Raw genomic sequence first — 20817 nt, 5'->3', positions numbered from 1 at the left:
CAAAGGATGGGCTTTCCGCGTGGTAGTTTGTGATGCTGAGCAACCTAAATTCTCTGAGCATCTTTCTTCGTCTCTAAAATGGAGATAACATCCTCATCCGAGACTAGTCAGAAAGATTAAATTGCTTAGCGCACGAAAAACACCTTGCACTTAGAAGGCACTTGCTTAAGCCGTTTTTCAGCTCCATCCTCCTCAGCAGGGACTTCCCCAGCCTCTAAGTTTCTGTAAGTGTCTGAACGAGCCATTTGCACCCAGATATCTAATTATCTCCTAATGCTGTTAAGTATGCATATCCTGCCTCTTAACAAGGCTGGAAGTGCCTGTGAAGCTGAAGTCCTTCCTTTTACGTCTTTTTTGACCTTCCTCACAACTCATTTGCATGCCCAAAACTGTTTAATATTCTTCCTAAAGAGTTTTCTCCTTAGCTTTCCATGTCTTCTCCCTCTTCCTCAGACACGTTTCCACTGCCTTCACTTATTGAAGGTTTATAGAGCATCATTAGGTGCCGAGCACTGTGTGAGTACCTTGGGGTATGAAGACACCTAGTTCAGGCGTGGGCTGGCACAGTGGATACGTGGAAATAAGTGCAATACAACCATCCAGACATTAGGATATAAGCCTGTAAAGGTGTGGGCACACACACAAAAAGGATTCAAGAGACTTCATAGCAAAGTGGCCCTAGGGTCTTGGTGGGTAAAGGAGGTATTTCTAGGCTGAGGGATCCATGAAACAGGCTCTTATCTTGGAGGAACTGCGAGAAGTTTGATGCCACCAGCTAAGTGAACGCAAGAGAGGATATGATGAGAGGATAAGAGTAGAAGTTGACGGACCAGATATTTGAGCGCCTTGTTTAGTATACCAAGGAGTTTGAACTTAATCTGGCAGACGATGGTGAACCACGGAAGGGTTTTTAAGGAAGTAACATGATCTCATCTGCATTTGAGAGAGCAGATTCTGGCTGCAGTGTGGAGGCTGGGACAGAGGTTGAGGCTGGAGCCAGAAAGGAGCTACAGTGTCAAAGAGGGAAGTCAACACACACACGTACACACATGCATGCACACACACATTTCATGGAGAAAAATCATGCTGTTAAACTGTTCAAATTACATTTGGAGCTTTGAAGAGTTTGGCCCTCAGATCAAGTGGGGAAACGCTGTGTAATTTAGCAGTTCTCCATTTGGAATCCCCACAACAAAAAAGTGCTGGCTCTGTGGCCAGAGGAAAGTCACTGGACAAATCTAAGCCTCAGCTTCTTCCCCTATAACGATTAAATTTCTTGCCTTACCTGACAAAAAAAAATGAAAGCTAGCATGCTCTCGAGATGTGTGAATAGAATGAAAACATATACTTATTCATTCAACAAACATTTATTGAATATATTCTACATGCCAGACAAGGGGCAAGAGTGTACTGCCCTTTTAAAGGGGAGACAGGCAAGTAAAAACAATGGCAATATGAAGTTAATCCTTCCACTACACCTTACAACTCTTAGAGAAAGATAAAACTTATCGAGGTACAAAGATGGATCATAAAAACATTTGTAAGAATGTAAAATAGATTTTGAGAGGGAAAACTAAAGGATACGGTACCAAGAAACTAGAATAAGGGCTAGTACTCAGATAAAGGATGTTTAATTTAAAAAGATACTGACTACAACTGTTCTCTATTTCAACAAAGAAACTAAATGTAGTAAAAATAAGTAATGACCCACAGATTGTTACAATACTGGAATGGCAGTTTTCATTTCTGCAACAATTTATGGGAAGAGCATACCCAGAAGAATCATCCATTTACTTGACATCAGGGTTCTGGACCATATCATTCCTAGGTTCCTTTTAATACTGGAATTAAAAAGGAAATTCTGTTAAAAAAATATATAAGGCATTCCAAAAATAGAAATGATTTTTGTATGACACCCACACTGTCTTAACTGGTTATCGTAGAGTATAAGGAGCTGTGACCCTGGCCTTCTGATCATTTCCAGGATTCACACATTACATTCTGATACTCCTAAAATTAATTTTAAAGTATTGAAAATTTAAAATATTTTCGATGTCATAGTCGTTAGGTATTTCTTTCATTTACTGTGTGTATGTATGGATTCCTAAATCTATTTTTTCATCCCTAGAGCACCCTCTTAATTCTCTAATGACAGGCTGGCTATATGCAAATTTTTAATCAGTATTGATCTTCCTTTCCTCCTCGCAAAAAGGCAAATTTAGGTGGATGAAAAGAAATTTAAAAGTAGCAGTATTTGTGGTTTAAATTATGGAGATAGCAACCTCCTCCATGATCTGGAGAACTCTTGGATTCAGGATAACCCAAATCGCAAGGATCTTATATTTAAAAGATTAATCTTGATTTTTCTTATAGTTCCTAATACATGTTGGATATATAATAGACATTCAATTAATGAGTGTTTTTTTTTTTTTATAAGTCTTCTCTAAGTCACTCTAGAGTAAATTTGGGGTCCTGCTCAACATTTCTTCCTACTTTGGTCTACCTTTCAGTACTACTGTTTTTAAAAAAGATTTTAGTTTTCCTTTTTCTCCCCAAAGCCCCTCCCGGAACATAGTTGTCTATTTTTAGTTGTGGGTCCTTCTAGTTGTGGCATGTGGGATGCTGCCTCAGCATGGCCTGACGAGCGGGGCCATGTCCACGCCCAGGATCCAAACTGGTGAAACCTGGGTCATCGAAGTGGACTGCAGACTTAACACTTGGCCACGGGGCCGGCCCCTCAGTACTTCTTTAAAAACAAGACATCCTATGGGTAAAAAGGTAAATTCTATACCTTTTAAGAATAAAGTTCAAAAACTTTTAACTTCCACTTTATAAAGGTCTATGCATAATCTAATGTAATCTTTAAAATATTTATATGAAGTAGGAGATATTTTATTCCTTTAAAAAGCAAGGAACCTGAAATTCATACAAGTCGGTTCACCACATTGCTAATAATGAAAATCCAACATTTGAACAGAAATCTTTGAGGATCCAAAGCACACTTTTTTCCCCCAAAATACCATGCTCTTTCTCTATGAACAAATAAATGCTAAGTTGAATGATACAAATTAGACATAAAAGTAAAAAGGGAAAAAAATTAATATTATATGAAAACCTCTTAGACCGGTCTTGGGAATTAAAACAAATAAAACTTACTGAGAAATACAAGTCAGATTAGTTGCAGAGCACAAAGAATGAGTAACTCAGACTAAAAGTGAAAATCATTCTTTCCTCCAGTTCATCTCTAGTGAAATTTCTCCATTTTCCACAGTCCATTTTCTAGAGACCGTGTTGGACTAGAGGAAAAAGTTGAAAACTAATGCTGTCAGTTTGAACAAAAAGTCTTTCATTTTAAGAGTTCGTTCAGACCAGTAAATGTGGGAAAAGAGTAGGACCAGGGGTACAATAAAAGAGGAAAGTGCTTCTCTTCATTCTCAAAAAACTGAGCTTTTGAGTCCACAAGATTAGAAGTGGCAATGGAGAACCAGTGAATGTGGACACCTTAGGTCCCATATGACCCCAGAATTTAGCTGGCATTTCCATCCACAAGGGAGAGAGAGTGCGAAGAAGCGGGGTGGGGCAGGGACTAAGGATATCCCTGTACTTCTCCCAAGTTCAGCTTTCAGGAACCCTCCATTCCTATTAATACAGATTATAATCTATTACTAAAAAAATTACTGTCAGTAAAGCTAAAAGCTAGATTTCCAGGGAAATTTAGTCATGGGGAAAATGAGAATTAAAACACATAAGCACAAGTTCTCCGAAACGTGCCATCTATCAAGGTCATGATGACAACAATTTTAACCGATAAGTCTCTCCTCACCCAGGTTCCCAAAATTGAAGGCTGAAAATAATTAATAATTCTGATATCGTCACACTTCAGAAGTCCAGTGTTTAGCTGAAAAATAAAATCAGAATTCTTGTTACCCATATTCCTTTCTATACCGAAATTATATCATTAGACAGTTATGTGTTTTCTTTTTACATTTCTATTTTATTTTTAATAAAGTAAAAAAAGGGGGTTTTTTGCTCTAATTAAGTTACAGTGTCCCTTCAATTATTTATCTTATCCTGTACTGGAAACATAGGCGTTTTTATTTTCTCTTATTAAGGACCAAAAGCTACCTTTTGGGCCTGAGGCCAAATCACTGCCCTTTTCTTCTGAGAACTCAGCCTACTTTTTTTTTTTTTTTTTTTTTGGTGAGGAAGATTGTCCCTGAGCTAACATCTGTGTCAGTCTTCCTCTGTTTTGTATGTGGGATGCTGCCACAGCATGGCTTGATGAGTGGTGTGCAGGTTTGCCCCAGGATCCAAACCTATGAACCCCGGGGTGCCGAAAGGGAGCATGTGCCAAAAGGGAGCATGTGAACTTAACCACTATGCCACCAGGCCTGCTCTTTTTTAAAAAATGCTTTCACTGCCACTTGGTCCTGCAGGAGTCTTCTCTCAAACTGATTTCACCGAGTATCCCAACTCTTCTCAATCCTGCTGACTCCAAAAGTAAACATAGACTCCTTTCGTTGTTGCTATTATTATGAATGAGGATAGTGAAAATAATACACATGAAAAAGTCTAAATCAATAAATCTTGGTACCCAGGTTAGTTTCTGAATTCTCTTGCTAAAAGAGTTAATGGAAATAGGAAGATGAGATGGTAGCTTTCATCCAAACTCCCTACTTCCAGGTAGCTCAGCAGATCTAAACCTGGATGTAATCCCAAGACCTGCCAAACTCGTCTATTTCCACTCCTCAGGAATTCCAGTTGGACAGGAAGCACTCATTTTACTGGATCCTTGCCCCGAAAAGTTCCCATTGGGGCTTACCCTCACACCTTGAAATAAAGCAGTTTTTTGAAATTTTTAAAAAAACATTTACTATTTAGCCTTATTTACAGAAAAGATCTAAGGAACTTTGTAAGAACACAAGGAAAAACATAAGTAGGTAAAAATCAGAATCTAGAAAAATATATAGACCAAGAATAACGAGTTATAATGTAGACATGCAGGTGATTAAGTCCTACATAATTATTAAAAGCCTAATTTTAATCTGAGATTTCTCACGACCAAAGGAAAAACTGAGGACAATCAATCAAAGATTTGCATTGTCCACAAGAAGGCAAACTGATTTCTCAAGTGAAGTAAAGCCTCTCCTGAAACAGGTCTGAATAAGATTTCTCACTTAGATCCTGAATGATGTAATGTTTCCTCAATAGCTTCACAAAAAGGCAATAGCAGACCTCATTCAGCTGTTTATTGATTTTTACAAATTAGTATAGGAAAATGATCATCTCACATTACATAGCTCAAAGTCTTAAACTTTTGAAAACTCAAGGTGAATAAAATTCAAAATGGTAGCTGGCTAAAACTACAGTGATACCCAACATCATCAGCTGCAACTATCAAAATGAGATCTTAACATTTTCAGTGGATACTTAAGGCCATGCTGAATTTTCTAGAAACAAAAATGTGGCAAGCACTCCCTCTTCTCTGTTACTTCTGTATCTTATACACATCTTTATTGTTGCACTGATGGCACTGTAACCGTTTACAGATCTCTAAGATGTGAATTCCTCATCTTTGTCCTCTTTGTAACCAATCCCTAGCCCAGCGCCTAGCACACAAAATATACTCAATAAATGTGCACTGAATTGAATAATACTGATGTAAAGGAAACCCAGATCAGGAAAACACTGAAAGTATTACAACAGTAAAATAGCTACCACACTCTACAACTTGTACTGACAGAAAAAAGAACACCGACAAACGATTCAGAACATGAAACGTGTCCCAGAGCACTGAAACTTTTCAGAGCTTTACTTGGTTTTCCATAGAATTACCCGGTCTCCTCATGGCATTTCATATGCTGCAGAATTGGTCCATTCCATAAAGGCAGGAATAGCTGCACTAGCTAAATACAAAGCCACACTAAAAACATAACGTTGGAATTGTCTGGGCTAGCAGGGATGTGCATTCAGGAAAGTAAAGTCTTCATATAATTCAAGGTAAAACTTGTCTATGACAGCTTCTTAAAAGGAAGTGATTTTGAAGAAAATTATTCTAAAGTTATTACACATATTGCTGCCCTAGTCAACAGTCTACTGAACACAACTGAAGCTTTCATGACTGAGTCATTACAAAAATGACATATGATGTTTTTAAAATGTTCTGAGACGACGTGCTACAAGTTCTCTTTGTTCTCTCTCCCTTCCTATTATTGTCCAGATTGCATCCCAGTGCCTTATTTCCTAATTTCTGCTACTTCTTTTGCTGCCTTTGATTTTCCCCTTCCTCTTCCCTCATTATTTTGCCAGTCCTCTCCTTGCTTGCCTTTGATATTAGTGGGGCTTATTTCTCATCGCCCTCAGTAGCCAGTGAGGGCATTCTTTTCCTTCTGCTTTCACAAAATGTTCAGTCACATCCTGTATTCTGTAACCTTCGTTGTCTCTTGATTCTGCTCAGCTATTTTTGTCACTGATGACTTTTCTACAATTCAATTTTTTTACATTTTAGTTGTTGATCAAGACACATGAAGGTGCCCGGGATTGAACATGGGGGGCAGTATTATTTTATAGTTATCCTTCTCACACACACACTCGTTTCTGTTTTCACTTAATTTTCAAAGTACAGTACAGAAATTTCTCTCAACGGCCCAGTTCCTATATCAGGTCTTTAAAAGATTGCAGATAAGAGTAAGTTGCAGACCAAGAAAGTAAGTAAAATAAGGGCCTCAGTGGAAACTAAAACTTCTAGACCATTTAGCATTAATACATATAATATGCAGAAACTACATTCTTTTCAGGTAATAAGAATTTTTCTCTAAAAGAATGGCAATAAATATGCTATTGACTTAGAAAAGCTGAGGTTCTTCTTCCTTTGTTAATGTTTTCACTTTGTCTACTATCATCACTATAATTTTAGGAAAGCATTTAATAAAAATAAAACCTTTAAGTTATTAAGTCAACTACTTCTACTGTGTAATACAAAAAAGTTTTAAGAATATGTATCCTTGTATGCTTCAAATTATATCTTCACTCTTACTTATATCAAAATAAGGTAATAATTATACTCTGAAAAACATCCAAATTCTCTTTTTTGTATGGAATTTGGCTAAAAGAACCCACTGCTAAAACCACAGGGTAAATGGATGTAACAGAGCTAAAATGCAGCCTAAGCCTAGGCTCTGAATCTTTTTGCATATTTTAACATTAGGTGTAAGTATTTATGGAATTTGGGTCTGTTTCCTGGTTGGAAATGTATTTGAGGTAGGGCGAAACAAAAGGAGCAAGGATAATTGTGATTAATGAAAGGAAAACAAAATTTCAAACTAGCTAACTCAGTCCATTCCTCCTGTCTCATAGTGCACGCCATCTCATCAGGTCCCTTAACTACAGAAAGATGGGTGGTCTGGGATCAGAACAAACACTGCATGTAGAAAATTCAGCGTAACCTAGAGAACACAATTCCTTTCGGTCATTCGAGAGGGCATGGAAATAATTTTTGTTATAAAAAGCATTTTTGTAATAAGATTTTACCTATAAAGATAGTAAAGGCTCACATTTACTGAGGATTTAGTATGTATCAGGTAGTCGTTAAGAATTTTATACAGACTGACAGTTAATCCTCCCAACAACCCTATGAGTTAGATATGATTATCACTGGCCCTCTGTAATAGATGAGAAGTAATGTTGAGTAACTTACTCAAGCTCACTTAGGTTCTACAACAGGGATTCAAACGCCAGACACCAGTTAGGACTCTTGATTTCCATGATATACTGTCTCCCCCACTATGTAGAAAGATGACTATGCCCCATTCAGGTAAAAATCCCATCTTCTGCCAAATTTTTCTCTCTCTCACAGTCTATTTAAAATACATCCTGAAAGTATATGATCATCAGAAGACCCAGTACCTCTAAAGCATAGTTTTGACTTAAAAATTAGAATATTTTCTCTATTACAATTATTTGTAATTTTTACTATGTCTAAAAATGAATATATATATATATATAAAAACATCTGAAATGTGAAAAACAGAGAATAAAATAAGACAAAAAATTTCATATTTTAAAAGAACATAATCAGTTACTTGGGGTTCCATTGAAAGTATCTTATAATAAAAACAAATTTTAATTTTTCATTTAACAACACTAAAGAATGAGGTATATAAATGTTTTAATCACAGATTTTTACTGTATGCAATTAACTGTATTTCACAACTAGCATATTACAAAAAAAGACAGTACCATTGTGCCTGTAAAAAGTACTGCAATTAAACAGAAAATCACATTACCACGCGAAACCACCAAATATCACAACCATCAGTCAGGGTCTACAAGTTTTTTTCTTCAAATGATACCATGATGTCTTTATGTGATATTTTGTATTCAAGTTATGTCTTTAGGTTCATTTATATTTCAGAAGTCTCCTTTGGTGGATATACATTAAGCAAATGGCTAAGAGAAAGCAGGAGACCCTTGGAGAATTTAAGAAGTACTGTGTGGTTTCTAGGCTGGATTTTTAAATACAACATAAAATACTTTATTAGTTGTAAACAAAAATGCAAAATCGGTAGTCATAAAAATATTTTATTGGTAATTTTACATAATAGTAAGTGGGGCTGTAAATACTTTTTTATTTCAGGATACTGATAAATGCATAAACTGCAGTTGTGTCTGAAAATAGGGCACTATGATTTTATAGGAATTGTTATATTTAATAGGAGGCCAATTAAACTGATTTAAGATTAGTTATTTTCCAGTTCTGTGCAACAGTTCCCATTTCTGTATTAATTAGATTCATACTTCTATGACCCTGGGTAAGTTTGGGGCAAGGAAACAGTGATAAAACTATTAAGTTAAAGCTTTTCCAAAATTGCAGCTTTTAAAATATGGCAGATTTCTTTTCTCTTCCGTTTTTTGCCGAATGCTTATAATTATTTGAATTTTAACATTTTATATAATACAGAAAATACCAGTGTTCAATGACAATAGCACTAAACCTGAATTATAAAGCTAAATAATCAGTTTTATTGTTTACTAGTCTGCTAGTAAACATGACAATAAATGAATGTTTTGAAAGATAAGCAAAAAAACAGATAAAACCAGAAACATAATTCAGAAACAATAATTTAGTAAAATGTGTCAAAAACATTGGCAATGGTTCATACAAATTCTTTATTTAATAACAATTTTCCTATTTAGCCACACCAAGTACCAGCAGGTGTATTTAAGAGGATAACCATTAAGAAAATCCTGTTGCAGCAATAGTTGATTAAGTTGATCTTTGACTTGTATACATATAACTATTTGTTTCACAATTCTCAAATAATACATATTTAGGCAGCTTGCACTATGTTATAAAAATTTTAATTCGTTACATGCCAATAGTAGAGAATTCAAGAATTATGTGTTAGAATTCACTAAACTAAAAGTGAAAATAGACTTACCAATAACACTGCATAATGAATAATTCAACCACATTTTCATGGCACCTTTAACTGTGAAGACCAAAATGTTGAGTCTGGAAATGTTTGGTAGACTGCAATAAAATCTAACAAATTCTAATAAATTTCTATTTCATGTAAAACGCAAATTATGGATTGTGCATGAATATGTTTGTCATGAAAATGTGGTACTTCTTGGCATAATCTGTGTATTTGCATGGCATGAGAGAAGTGACTAAGAAATTGGAGAAAGTAAACTTTAATGGGATTCTCCATTCAATGATGAGGCTTCTCCTCTGGGTGAAGATGACCTGGACATTCCCCTCTCTGTGTTATCAGAGCTAGAGCCACTCTGACTGTGTTGATCTGCAGAGGCAGCACTAGATGCAGGCGGTGACTTTGTTTTCTCCTTAAAGTCTGTAATAATGACTGTCAGATCTCCAACGGTAACTTCCAAATGCTGAGCACTACTCCGATCCACATTTTTCAATCTTGGCCTAAACACAAAAGATGATAAAATTTTAAACTAAGCTTTTCTCTCTACCAACTTTCTGAGCATATAAGGAATAATAAATTGAGTAAAAATAACAAAATGAATACAGCTATGTTTAAAGCTCTATATTTATGTGTAACTAGCCACAAAAATATAACTAAATGTTTCAAATCATTAACATTAAGCAAACCAATCATTTATGAATCTTCTTCAATGAGAAAAAATTGTAGTACCCTAGAATTAATAGTCTCTTAATTGTGCATTTATAATTTTATCATAATTTTGCAGAGAGCTTATCGATTCTATTAAAATAGATGTTTTAGAACAGCAATGACATGGTTGCACCACAGAGGACGTTAATAACAGCTAAGGTTGAGTTATATGCAGAGCTGTTACTCCACTGGTGTGCACTGATAAGGGCATCATGATTGTTCTGCTTGGACCCATGACCATTTTGACTGATTAAAGCCCATGCAAATATCTGCTCAGTATTGTGAATATCACTCTTGGCTTTATGAGTGAAAAAGAAATAGCTCAAACATGAACATCTTTTAATCTAGTAAAAAAAAAAAAAAAGAAAAAAGGAAGCATCCTCACATCTAAGCTTACATTTGTGGCCTCTGTGCTTAATGTCTAATCTACCTTTCAAACTCAGAAAAACACTTTCATAATATTTTATAATAAAGAAGATGAAATCTTTTACTTCCACTTTGCATATACCAATGTTAAAAGAGAATATTAAATGGTTAATTTTATTTCAAAAGAGCTGTAAAACACTCTTCAAGTTTACCTGGTTTTCTTATGACTGTTCTTTTTGCTAGTTGTTTCCTTTTCACTTTTTTCTTTTTCTACTTTCTCTTTTTTCTCTTTCTTTGACTGTGTAGGGGGCACAAACTGCTGAGTAACCTGCTGTGCCACCAACTGGGAGACAGGTCGAGGCTTCCTGTGTGCATGTTAAAGAGAAAGGGTTTTTTATTATTATAACTTAAAAATACATGTTCTTTATAAAGGAATTGTTCAAATTATGAGAAGAGATACACATTATGATTTTCATGTATAAAAATTCCTCGTATGTGAGGTAATTCAGATGTGCAATTTAAGAGATATATTTATACACACAAATATTACTGTTTTTCCTATCCAACAGAAATAGAACTATAATAACAGTTAAAAGTTATAGCTCAAGATATGTGGCCAAATCATTAGAATATAACTGTTACATAAATCAACAAGAGAATTATTAAAAATCTACATCAAACTGAATGCTCATAGGGAACCACACATATAAATAAACACGAATTTTAAAAATTAAATTTGAAAGTTTACACTGAAATAACATTTATATACCTATCCCTCCTCCCTAAGAGAAGGAAATATCTAACTACCTGTGACAATGGCTATTTGTTCTTTCCTTTAAAATCTTTCATTTATTCATTTAATAATATTTCAGTGTCCAAATTTCTCATTCCTTATTGCTCAAATCCTTGAGGTTCCTTGTGTCTCTAGCCACAATCTCATCATGCTCTTTTGACTTTGGAGATCTGCCCAGTCCTTTCAGACTTGCCTACTTACTCACTTATTCATGTAAAAAGGGTTTTATTAAGAACCTACTGCAGGAACTGCACTGAGATATGTGAAATGTTGCCCGGCTTCAATTTTTGTTGCCAATACAAGCTGTCACTCTATTGGCCCACGGTCAAGGATCCCTCCAGCTTCATGGTAGAACTTGGGCAACTGAGGTCAAGTTCCAAAGTAAATAGTCTCTAAGTTCTTAAAATGAGAAAGAGAAGGAAGACCAAGGAGGGGTAATGGAGTGGGAGGGAAAAAGTAAGGGAGAATAAGATAAAAATACACCTTAACAAGAAAGTCTACAAACAATAGCAATTTTATTGCCTGGAAAATCCTGACCCTATTTTGGTCAGTAGAGTTATTAAAAAATCTTTTTTTGTTTTTCTAGAGCAAGACAAAACAGAAACTAATGAGAAATATCGCCCAGTCTACAACTCAAAGCTTGAAGGAGGAAATAGGAAACAGTATGTACAACAGATTTCAGTAGCTGGATAATCAATTTTGTTTTGAGCCTGCAGAGTCTGAAGTAGAACAGGAAGGATGTCCAGGCAAGATGTCCAATATACAATTTAAAAAGTAGGATTGACATAGAAAACAGGGTTAATGATGTAGATTAAGAGTTACACAAATTAAACCGATATTGAAAGCATGGTAATTAATGGCTGAGCTTGTTAAGGAAATGAACTTTAAAAAAAAGATTAGAGCAGTGGTTCTCAAATTTCAGGTACATCAGGATCCCGTGGAAGGCTCGCTTAGCTTGCTTAGCCCTACTCCCAGGGTTTCTGATTCAGTAGGCCTTGGGGTAGGGCCCAATAATTTGTCTTTCTAACTAATTTCCAGGCTGTGCTGATCCCTCTAATCTAGCCACCACAGTTTGCAAAGAAGCTTGAAGAAGTGCAATATGTTGGGACTACTGTAGCATAAAGTTTGTGATGGAGAGCAGGGAGCGGCCGAGAAATGAAATAAGCAAGGCTGGACAAGATGGGAAGTAACCGTATAATGAAAAGCTGAAGAGTCTAATAATTTACCCTTAAAAGATGGGAGATCACTGAAGCAATTCAGAGTTGAATTTTACAAAGATTACTGGCAGTAGTCTGAAGGGAAAAGGTACAACAGAGGCACGGAAATTGTTAGGAAGCTGCTTTAATAATAGATGAGGCAAAAATAAAAAGGGCTGAACTTCGGAAGCAGCAGTGGGGTTGATTAAGACAGGCTGAGGCAGCAGAATCAAGGGGACATGGTGACTAATTAGATGTGCCTTTCTCACTTTCTCATCCAACAAATATTCCTCTAGCAAAACATACAGAAATCCTTGCCCTCAGGTAGCCAACACTCTGTGGGTGGAATCAAACAACAAACATAGAGTCTTAGATGCTGATAAATGCTATGGAAAAAAATTAAGTACGGAAGGAACATAGGGAGTGCTGGGGAAGGAGCTGCCATTTTATTGTCTGTTTCCTTTTCTAGGATACAAACGCCTCAAGGAAAGGGATGAAGTCAGCTTTATACACCACTCTATAACTTGTATCTAGCACAGTACTGAATACTAGATAAATACTAGATACTTAGTGTCTGTGGAAGAATCAATGAATGATAAAATCAGGTTTAACGAGGAAGGAAGATGTTTTTTAAGAAAAGGAGTACTGGGGCCGGCCCGGTGGTTAAGCGCGCATGTTCTGCTTCTCGGTTTGCCAGTTCTGACCCCGGGTGCGGACACGGCACTGCTTGGCAAGCCATGCTGTGGTAGCCATCCCACATATAAAGTACAGGAAGATGGGCACGGATGTTAGCTCAGGGCCAGGCTTCCTCAGCAAAAAAGAGGAGGACTGGCAGTAGTTAGCTCAGGGCTAACCTTCCTCAAAAAAAAAAAAAAGAAAAAGCAAAGGAGTACTGTCTCTAAGCTTACTCATTGGCCAGGATCAACCACTCACTACACATAAGTGAAAAAGTAAGAGCAGCAAGAATTAATTTCTTTAATTATGTTGGAATATGGGAAGAGAAAGAAAGCTCAAAGGTGTGGCAAGGTTGAGAAAAGATTCGTTTAGACTAGTACCTAGTGAACAGTGAGTCACCTAAATTGAGAGTCACTCCAAGATGTAAAACGCAATTGAGGTGTAGTCATCATTTGGTCTCCTGAGGTATCAGGGTTTTCTGAATGTCCTCCTTCCATGACAAATGAGGGTCTGACAACTTCCTTTATTACATTTTGTACTGTTGCTTTCTCCATCTCAAAATTAAATGCAAAATAAATTTTAAAAAATGCTAATAAATTAAATTGAATTGCAATAAAATTTCAAACGTTAAAATAAATTTAGATTCTTTTCAACCTAGAGTAGAAATCCTGAAGTTTCTAGCAATCACTAAATTGACATTAGTTATTTAGTAGCCATTATTACTAACTTACGATATATAATTTATTTATATTCTCTTTCTTTATTATTCCCTTTAAGTAAAATTGAATATTTTTCTAGGTTTCTTTGGATTCATTAATGACCTTGGTATCCCAATGCTGTTTTTCCCATAAGATCTAAATATCTCAATCATGGATTCTCTAATCACGAAGATTTTCAAGAATATCACTATTGTGCTGTGGTTAGGTACAGGATATTTGTATAACATGATCAATGACTCCCCCACCCCTCCTGTATCTGTCTCCAAGTTGGTCCCATCTATTATGTGACACTGTTCCTCAGTCTAGCTTTTACATGAGAAAGGGATAATCCTAACTCCTCAACTCATGAATCTTACGATACAACCGCTGCCAAGTCTTTTTCATATTTAACAAGTTTTATTTCTCCAGAGTCTTCCTAGAATCTTTTTCGCTTTTTTATATGGCCCATTGATCTGAAAATGAAAGCATATTAGTAGACCATGATTTGCTTCATAAAACCACGAGGTTGAGTTAAACAAATTAACAATTTTTAAATCAGTTCTGAATCTAGAATTCTCCTAAGTGTTCTACTCTCAGTGGTAAGAACAGAATACTCAATAAACGTACACTCTCTTACAAGCAAAACCAACACAGAAAGAACAATAGTTGAATTGGTCAGGTGAGAGACTGGAATCAGGAGATAAGCTAGAAGACTACCACATCAAACTAGAAATGAAGTAATAATGATAAGGATCTATTCTATGGTGTAGTCAGGGGAAGGGAATTGAAGCAGTGAATCTGTTGACATTTCAGAAGGCTAGTACAACCTGATGTGTACCTGAGTAAGAGGGATAAAGAATTCTTCCTAAATGGGAGCAAAACTGAAAGAAATGGGGGAATTTGGAAGGGTAGTGCTATGGACTGAATGTTTGTGTTCCCCCCAAATTCATGTTGAAATCTAGCCCCCAAGGTGATTGTACTAGGAGGTGGCACCTTTGGGAGGTGATTAGGTTATGTGGGTGGACCCCTCACGAATGGTCTTAGAAAAGAGACCTCAGAGAGATCCCTTGCTCTTTCTGCTATGTGAGGTTACAGTGACAGAATGGCTGTTAGTGAGGAAGTGGGTCCTCATCAGACATGGAATCTGACAGTGCCATGATCTTGGACTTCTCAGCCTCCAGATCTGTGAGAGGCAAATGTGTTTGTTGTTTATAGGCCACCCCATTCACGGTATTTTTGTTATAGCAGCTCAAATGGACTAAGACAGGCAGTTGCAGGAAGCCAAGAACAGGACATTACTAAAGAGAGGGACTGATGAACTTGGTGTTGGTCATGTGGGTTTGTAGATTTTATAAAATATAAGCAAAGCTGTCCTTCAGGCAAGTGGAAACGTGAGACCAGTGGGCTGATGAGCTACTATGTAATCTCTGTACCTAGTGTTGTTGGTTGTTGATTTTGCTATTTTTTAATAACCAACAAATTTTCTATAGTAGTTCTCTTTTGCCTTAAGAAATTTATTTCTGTTTTTGAGTAGTTATATCTTTTTCTCTCTTTTTAAACTAGACTTTCCTAAATGTGCACTATTTCATTCTTTTATTCTTATTTCAGTTAGAAGGTTGACTTTCACGTAAAAATTATGACTTTGCTCCTCTGTTCTAAAATTATCTGATCTGGTTCAACTTTGGGAGAAAAGCAGCAAAAAATATAAATATATGTATACATATAGCCTAATTATTGAAATAAAGCTCTCTGCTGCTCTCCAGAGGCTGAATGAGCTTTAAGATCCTTCACTGAAGGCAGGAGATACATAGCTTATTGATGATGTTTTTACAAAATCAGAAATTGACCCACCTTCACCATGCCCTATTAAAAAGAAAGCCCTTATATCTCCAGGGATCTTAAGAAGGTTTAACGGTGATCCCTTTTCTACTTAATGAGAAAAATTTGGAAGATAGGGAATTTTAGAGGTGGGAGATAGTTAACTCAGGAAATAGGGGGCAGGGTATCATTTATAAAGTATACCTTTTTATGTTCAGGGATTTATCATTCATGGTTTGTTTTTTTTTTTAAAGATTGGCACCTGAGCTAACATCTGTTGCCAATCTTCTTTTTCTCCCCAAAGCTCCCTGGTACATAGTCGTATATTCTAGCTGTGGGTCGTTCTGATTGTGCTATGTGGGATGCTGCCTCAGCATGGTTTGATGAGCAGTGCTAGGTCCGCACTCAGGATCCAAACTAGTGAAACCCTGGGCTGCCAAAGCCAAGGGAGCAAACTTAACCACTCAGCCACGGGGCTGGCCCCTCATTCATGGTTTTGACAACACACCTGTAATGCCAAAGGTTCTGTGATAAGGAGAAGAAAAAGGCCATCTAGTTAATAAAATAAGTGCTATCAGCCATATCCCAAAGGCACTCTACTGTCATCTACATATGCACGTATGTCATGATTAGGCTATAACTTGTGAAATACGGTATCCAAAAATTTGGGGATCCCTATGTTTCCTTATGTATCTTTTATAAATAGCCCAAACAGACTGTATAAAGTTTGGCAGGTCTGTTGATTTACAGTAACATGAGAAAAAAGGGAAATATGTCAACAACCATTTAATGGATATCTTCTATTCATTAGAATAAAATATTTTTAGGAGCCATTTGACCTCCCATGTGAGTATGAGGCTGGTGGATGTTGACTTGATAATGCTGTTTCTAACTATGTGTCTGCCCTCCACCCTCACCAACTCTCAACAAAAACGCTGTGTGTCAAATAGTATAAGAAAAATGCTTTAAGCTTCATCAACCTCATCCAAACTTAGCTTTGTCAAGTTGGAAAGGCAAAACAAACAAGATCATGAAACAATTACTGATTCTTTTCTAAAAGAGGCAGTATTATTCATAGCTCAGAAAGAAGTAATTTGCTTCATGACACTAAAATATATGGTAAATTGAAACGATATAATAAATCTCAATAAGTAAAAAAGGCTGAACTAAACCCAAACCTGCTGTGAGTCTATCGATACACTCCTAATAAAAGGCCAAAAATCTAACCAAGGAAGATTTTATAAGCAGCCACATTGTGAGGCAAATGTTATTTCACACTGACACATGTCAAGTACTAGGTAAGGTGCTGGAGATTCCCCATGAACAAGACAGAGAAAGTCCAGGCCCTCACGAGCTTACTTAGTGGATGAGACAGAAACCACACAAAAGAAAACTAAACAAAAGTAAATTTTGTCAAAAACACTAAGAAGAACAAAACTGTGTGCTGTGATTTAAAAAAAAGGGGGGGCTTAATATAGACAGGGTGGAAAGAACTTTAATTCATGTTTAAACCATCAGTACACCAGGAAAAACAGCCATCACCATGAATCCTTCTTTTAAAAATATGTTGTCATTTTATGAATAATTTACGAAGAAATAAAAGAACAGTGAATATTAAAAATTTTAATAAGACTTTAAAACATAGTAAGCCCAAACTTTTATTCCATAATAACTTGGTTTTGAAAGTATACAGACCTGAAATAAACAAAGGTTTTTTTAATGTAACTAACTCCTCATCAGCTATTAGGCCTAATCCTAGCAATGTATCTATCTGCTAAGTACTGATTCTTGATTTCAAATACATCTCTAATAGATTTGGCTTATCTTTACTTCCACTTCTTCTTGCTCTTGCATTGTCAAAACACTATTCTGAAAACCTTGACAACTCAATTTTTTGAAGAGAGGACATTTTCTTTGCTCCAAAATTACCAGACATTTTCATTTTTAGACTAGATATACCTACCCTTCAGCATCTGTCCATTTATGAATCATGGCAAGAAAATTTTGATGCCAAATGTTATAGAAGATGAACAAATACCATCATGTCTATAGTAAAACAAGATGGTTCAGGTTCATTGTTGCAAAATATTGCAATACTTCTGTTGAATGACTCTCAGGTGAAAAACCATATTTCCTTTTTGTCCTTAAAAATATACTGTTCATGTAACATTTCTTGAGTTTGCAAAAAAATTCATCCAGAATGTGGTCATTTAAAGACTCATAGTCAGAGAGCTCTAGTACCATGCAGCCTACAAAGGGTTAATAAGCATGAAGGGATGTATAGTTACTTCCTGTGAATTCCCTGGATTTCTTCCCACAGCCCTCTGAAGAGCATTCTAGCCTGGCCTGCTCAAAGACCCTTCCCCTCCCAGGCTTTCTGAGACAGGTCTTACACGACAGATCAGTTTTTGAGATTTTATGATGGAGAATCAGAAGGAAAGAAAGACAGAACTGCTCAAAGAGGTTTTGTTTTGTTTTGTTGTGGCAGGTGGAGAGATTGTAACGAGCAAGCTTGAGAGCAAAGCTATTATGTGAGGACAGAGGTGGAAGAAGGAAAATGATGACTAAAAGGTGTTGCTAGGGCTATGTGTCTTTATTCACCGAGTTTGAGAAATAGAAATAAAGACTTTGCTACTTATTTTGAAATTGTAAAATAAAGTGTGAATTAATCTGCAAAATAAATTAATTAGCTTAGTGGTCTCCCTTCTGTGCATGTTAATATTTGGTGCATAGAACACATTTACATAACATGTTATTTTATTTGTGTTTTTCTAATGGTTAAAATATTTTTAAAAGAAATGTGCATCAAATATGTGTGGAAGCCCTGCAGCCCCTCTGCAGAATTGTACTCTTCCACACTCTGTGTAATGCTATCGATCCTTTTACGGCTGTGTTCTATCTCCCCACAACTGGACTCTTATCCCTAACATAGGAAAAGATCACATCTTACCTGTGTTTGTATCCTCAACATCTAGTACTGTGGACGTTATATGTATCAGATGCTCAATAAACATCTTGTCATATTAATGATCATCATAAACACCAGTTAAATATGATGCATAAATACAACTACTAACCAATTGTGTGAACGTTGATTTGACTAGGTGCCAACTTTCAGGGATTCACTTTCTTGAAAAAATTATTGATGGAATCTTGCTTTTGAACCATTTATTCTTTTCACGAAAATGGAATGAAGAATTTAATGTAAAAAATTTGACTACTAAATCAAAGGATGAAAGAGTCCTTTGTAAGTGATTTTCCCCACCTCCAATAATGAAAACAATCTACTCTGCTAATACTAGCACTATCTGCCTTATCAGCAAAATTCAAATATTACCTATAGTAATGATATTTAAATGTTTTGTTATTATTTTTGCAGCAAAATCATTATGCTAACAAAATCTTACCAGGAATCTCAATATACAAAACTGGAAAAAACTCAACTTCTGTATGAAGTTTCTGTGCAGACTCCTGAGCCCTCATTTGCTCAGCGCTCATCCCCACACCTCCCAGTTATTCCTGAGGTGTGGTTGTAAGGAATACAATTCGAAAACCGCTGATCCAAGGTATTCACACTACACCAATTAAATTTACACCTCAGGTTCTACGTACTCTCTCTTCTTGTCACTTGCCTAGGTGTACTTATAGAATATAAGGAACAATATCTTTCACCATCTCAAGGATCTATGCTGAGTATTTTGAAGAGTTTTTACTCCAAGGTCTATATATATTTAATTTTCAACATCAAACACTTCTGCCGAAGCCCAGAATACAACTTTCCCCAAACTCCTGGGAGGTAGCGGCAGGGCAGGCTTGATTCCTGGCAGCTACTAAGCTAGACCTTGGTAAGGACAAAATAGATGACTACATCAGCTTTATAGAAACTAGGTTAGAGCGTTCAGCAAGTGAGTCTCTGAAAAATCCCTCAAATCATCAAACAAAATCACAGTTCACTTAATTTGAAAGACCAAGGACGTGCTTACAAACAGGTCATTCTCAAGTTTTCCTTTTTCTTAGCCAAATAAACATCAAGTTCTTTCAATTTTTCTTCTACATTATTCGAATGGCTCCCCTTTATCATTCCCACAAACACCACTCTAGCCTAACCCAATGCAGCCTTCTACACTACCTACTTGACTCCTTGCCTTCTCCCCTCCAATCCAAGATTACTCTTCCTAACATGTATTTAACAAATATTTACTAAGCACTCATTAAGTTCAAGTCACTGTTCCGAGCACTGGGGACAAAGCACTGAACAAAACTTACTGTTATGTGTGCCATTTTATCATGAGGTGACCTTCATTCTTATTTCAGAGAAAAACAGAAGGTATTTGATTAAAATTTCCACAAACTCCCATCTGTGCCCATATACTCCAATTTCCCTATCCATATTCCAATTTAAAGTCATGTCTCTATCTGTCCAGTGGATCCCTTCTCCAGGACACCACTCTTGCTACTGACCTCCTTTCTCTCATGCTCCAACAATTTTCCCTCCTCTATCAGATAATACCTTGTCAGTATACAAACACATTATAACAGTTCTTACCAAAAAAGGGGGAAAAAGCCCTTTCCAAAGTCCACCTCTCTTTCTAGCCGCTGCCCCATGTCTCTCTTCTCTTTTCCACTATAAGCATCAAATGATTTGTATATACTTACTCTCCACACTTCTTTCCTCCATTCTCTCCTGGGCTCGCCTCATTCAGGCTTTTGTCTCTACCATTCTACAAAAATTACTTCTTTCAAGGTCACCAACAGTCACTTTACCATATCCAGTGGTCAACTGAAGCTCTCATCTTACTTGGTCTTTTCAAGCAGCATTTAACTGAGTTTATCATGCCTTCCCTTCACACAAAACTGTCTCCACAAGCCTCTAAGAACACCACACTCTTCCAGTTTTTCTCCTGCCTTCAACCAGCCACTCTTTCACGGTCTCATTTACTGGCTCCTTTCCCTCTTTCCCAACTTTTAAATTTTGGAGTGCCCCAGGACTCAGTCTTCAGATATCTCTTCTATCTACACTAACCCTCTAGGAACGTGCTACTCAAAGCGTAGGCCACCAACCCAACCGAGGGCATCATCACCTGAGAGCCCTGTAGAAACGCAAATTCTCAGACCCTGCCCCAGAACTA

The 20817-nt window shown here is 36.5% G+C and overlaps 1 protein-coding gene across 6 annotated transcripts in view; it reads right to left on the bottom strand.

The window, feature by feature from the left end:
- Window positions 1-8567: 8567 nt before the first annotated feature.
- The window catches only part of YAF2 (YY1 associated factor 2), a 73856-nt gene continuing 61606 nt past the window's right edge, over window positions 8568-20817 (bottom strand). For 3 of the 6 annotated variants that reach the window (XM_046652817.1, XM_046652976.1, XM_046652881.1), the window contains exons 4-6: window positions 13572-13726; window positions 10721-10873; window positions 8568-9934 (exon numbers count right to left, since the gene is read on the bottom strand). In XM_046652817.1, coding sequence (XP_046508773.1) covers window positions 9697-9934; window positions 10721-10873; window positions 13572-13726 — 546 coding nt within the window. In that variant the 3' untranslated portion in view covers window positions 8568-9696. The remainder of the gene's footprint in view (window positions 9935-10720; window positions 10874-13571; window positions 13727-20817) is intronic. The other 3 variants (XM_046652762.1, XM_046652718.1, XM_046653071.1) reach the window with 1 other exon arrangement.

The sequence above is a fragment of the Equus quagga genome, chromosome 1 (genome assembly GCF_021613505.1).
Source record: "Equus quagga isolate Etosha38 chromosome 1, UCLA_HA_Equagga_1.0, whole genome shotgun sequence".
NCBI classification, from domain to species: domain Eukaryota; kingdom Metazoa; phylum Chordata; class Mammalia; order Perissodactyla; family Equidae; genus Equus; species Equus quagga.
This window is presented reverse-complemented; position numbering and strand designations above follow the sequence as displayed.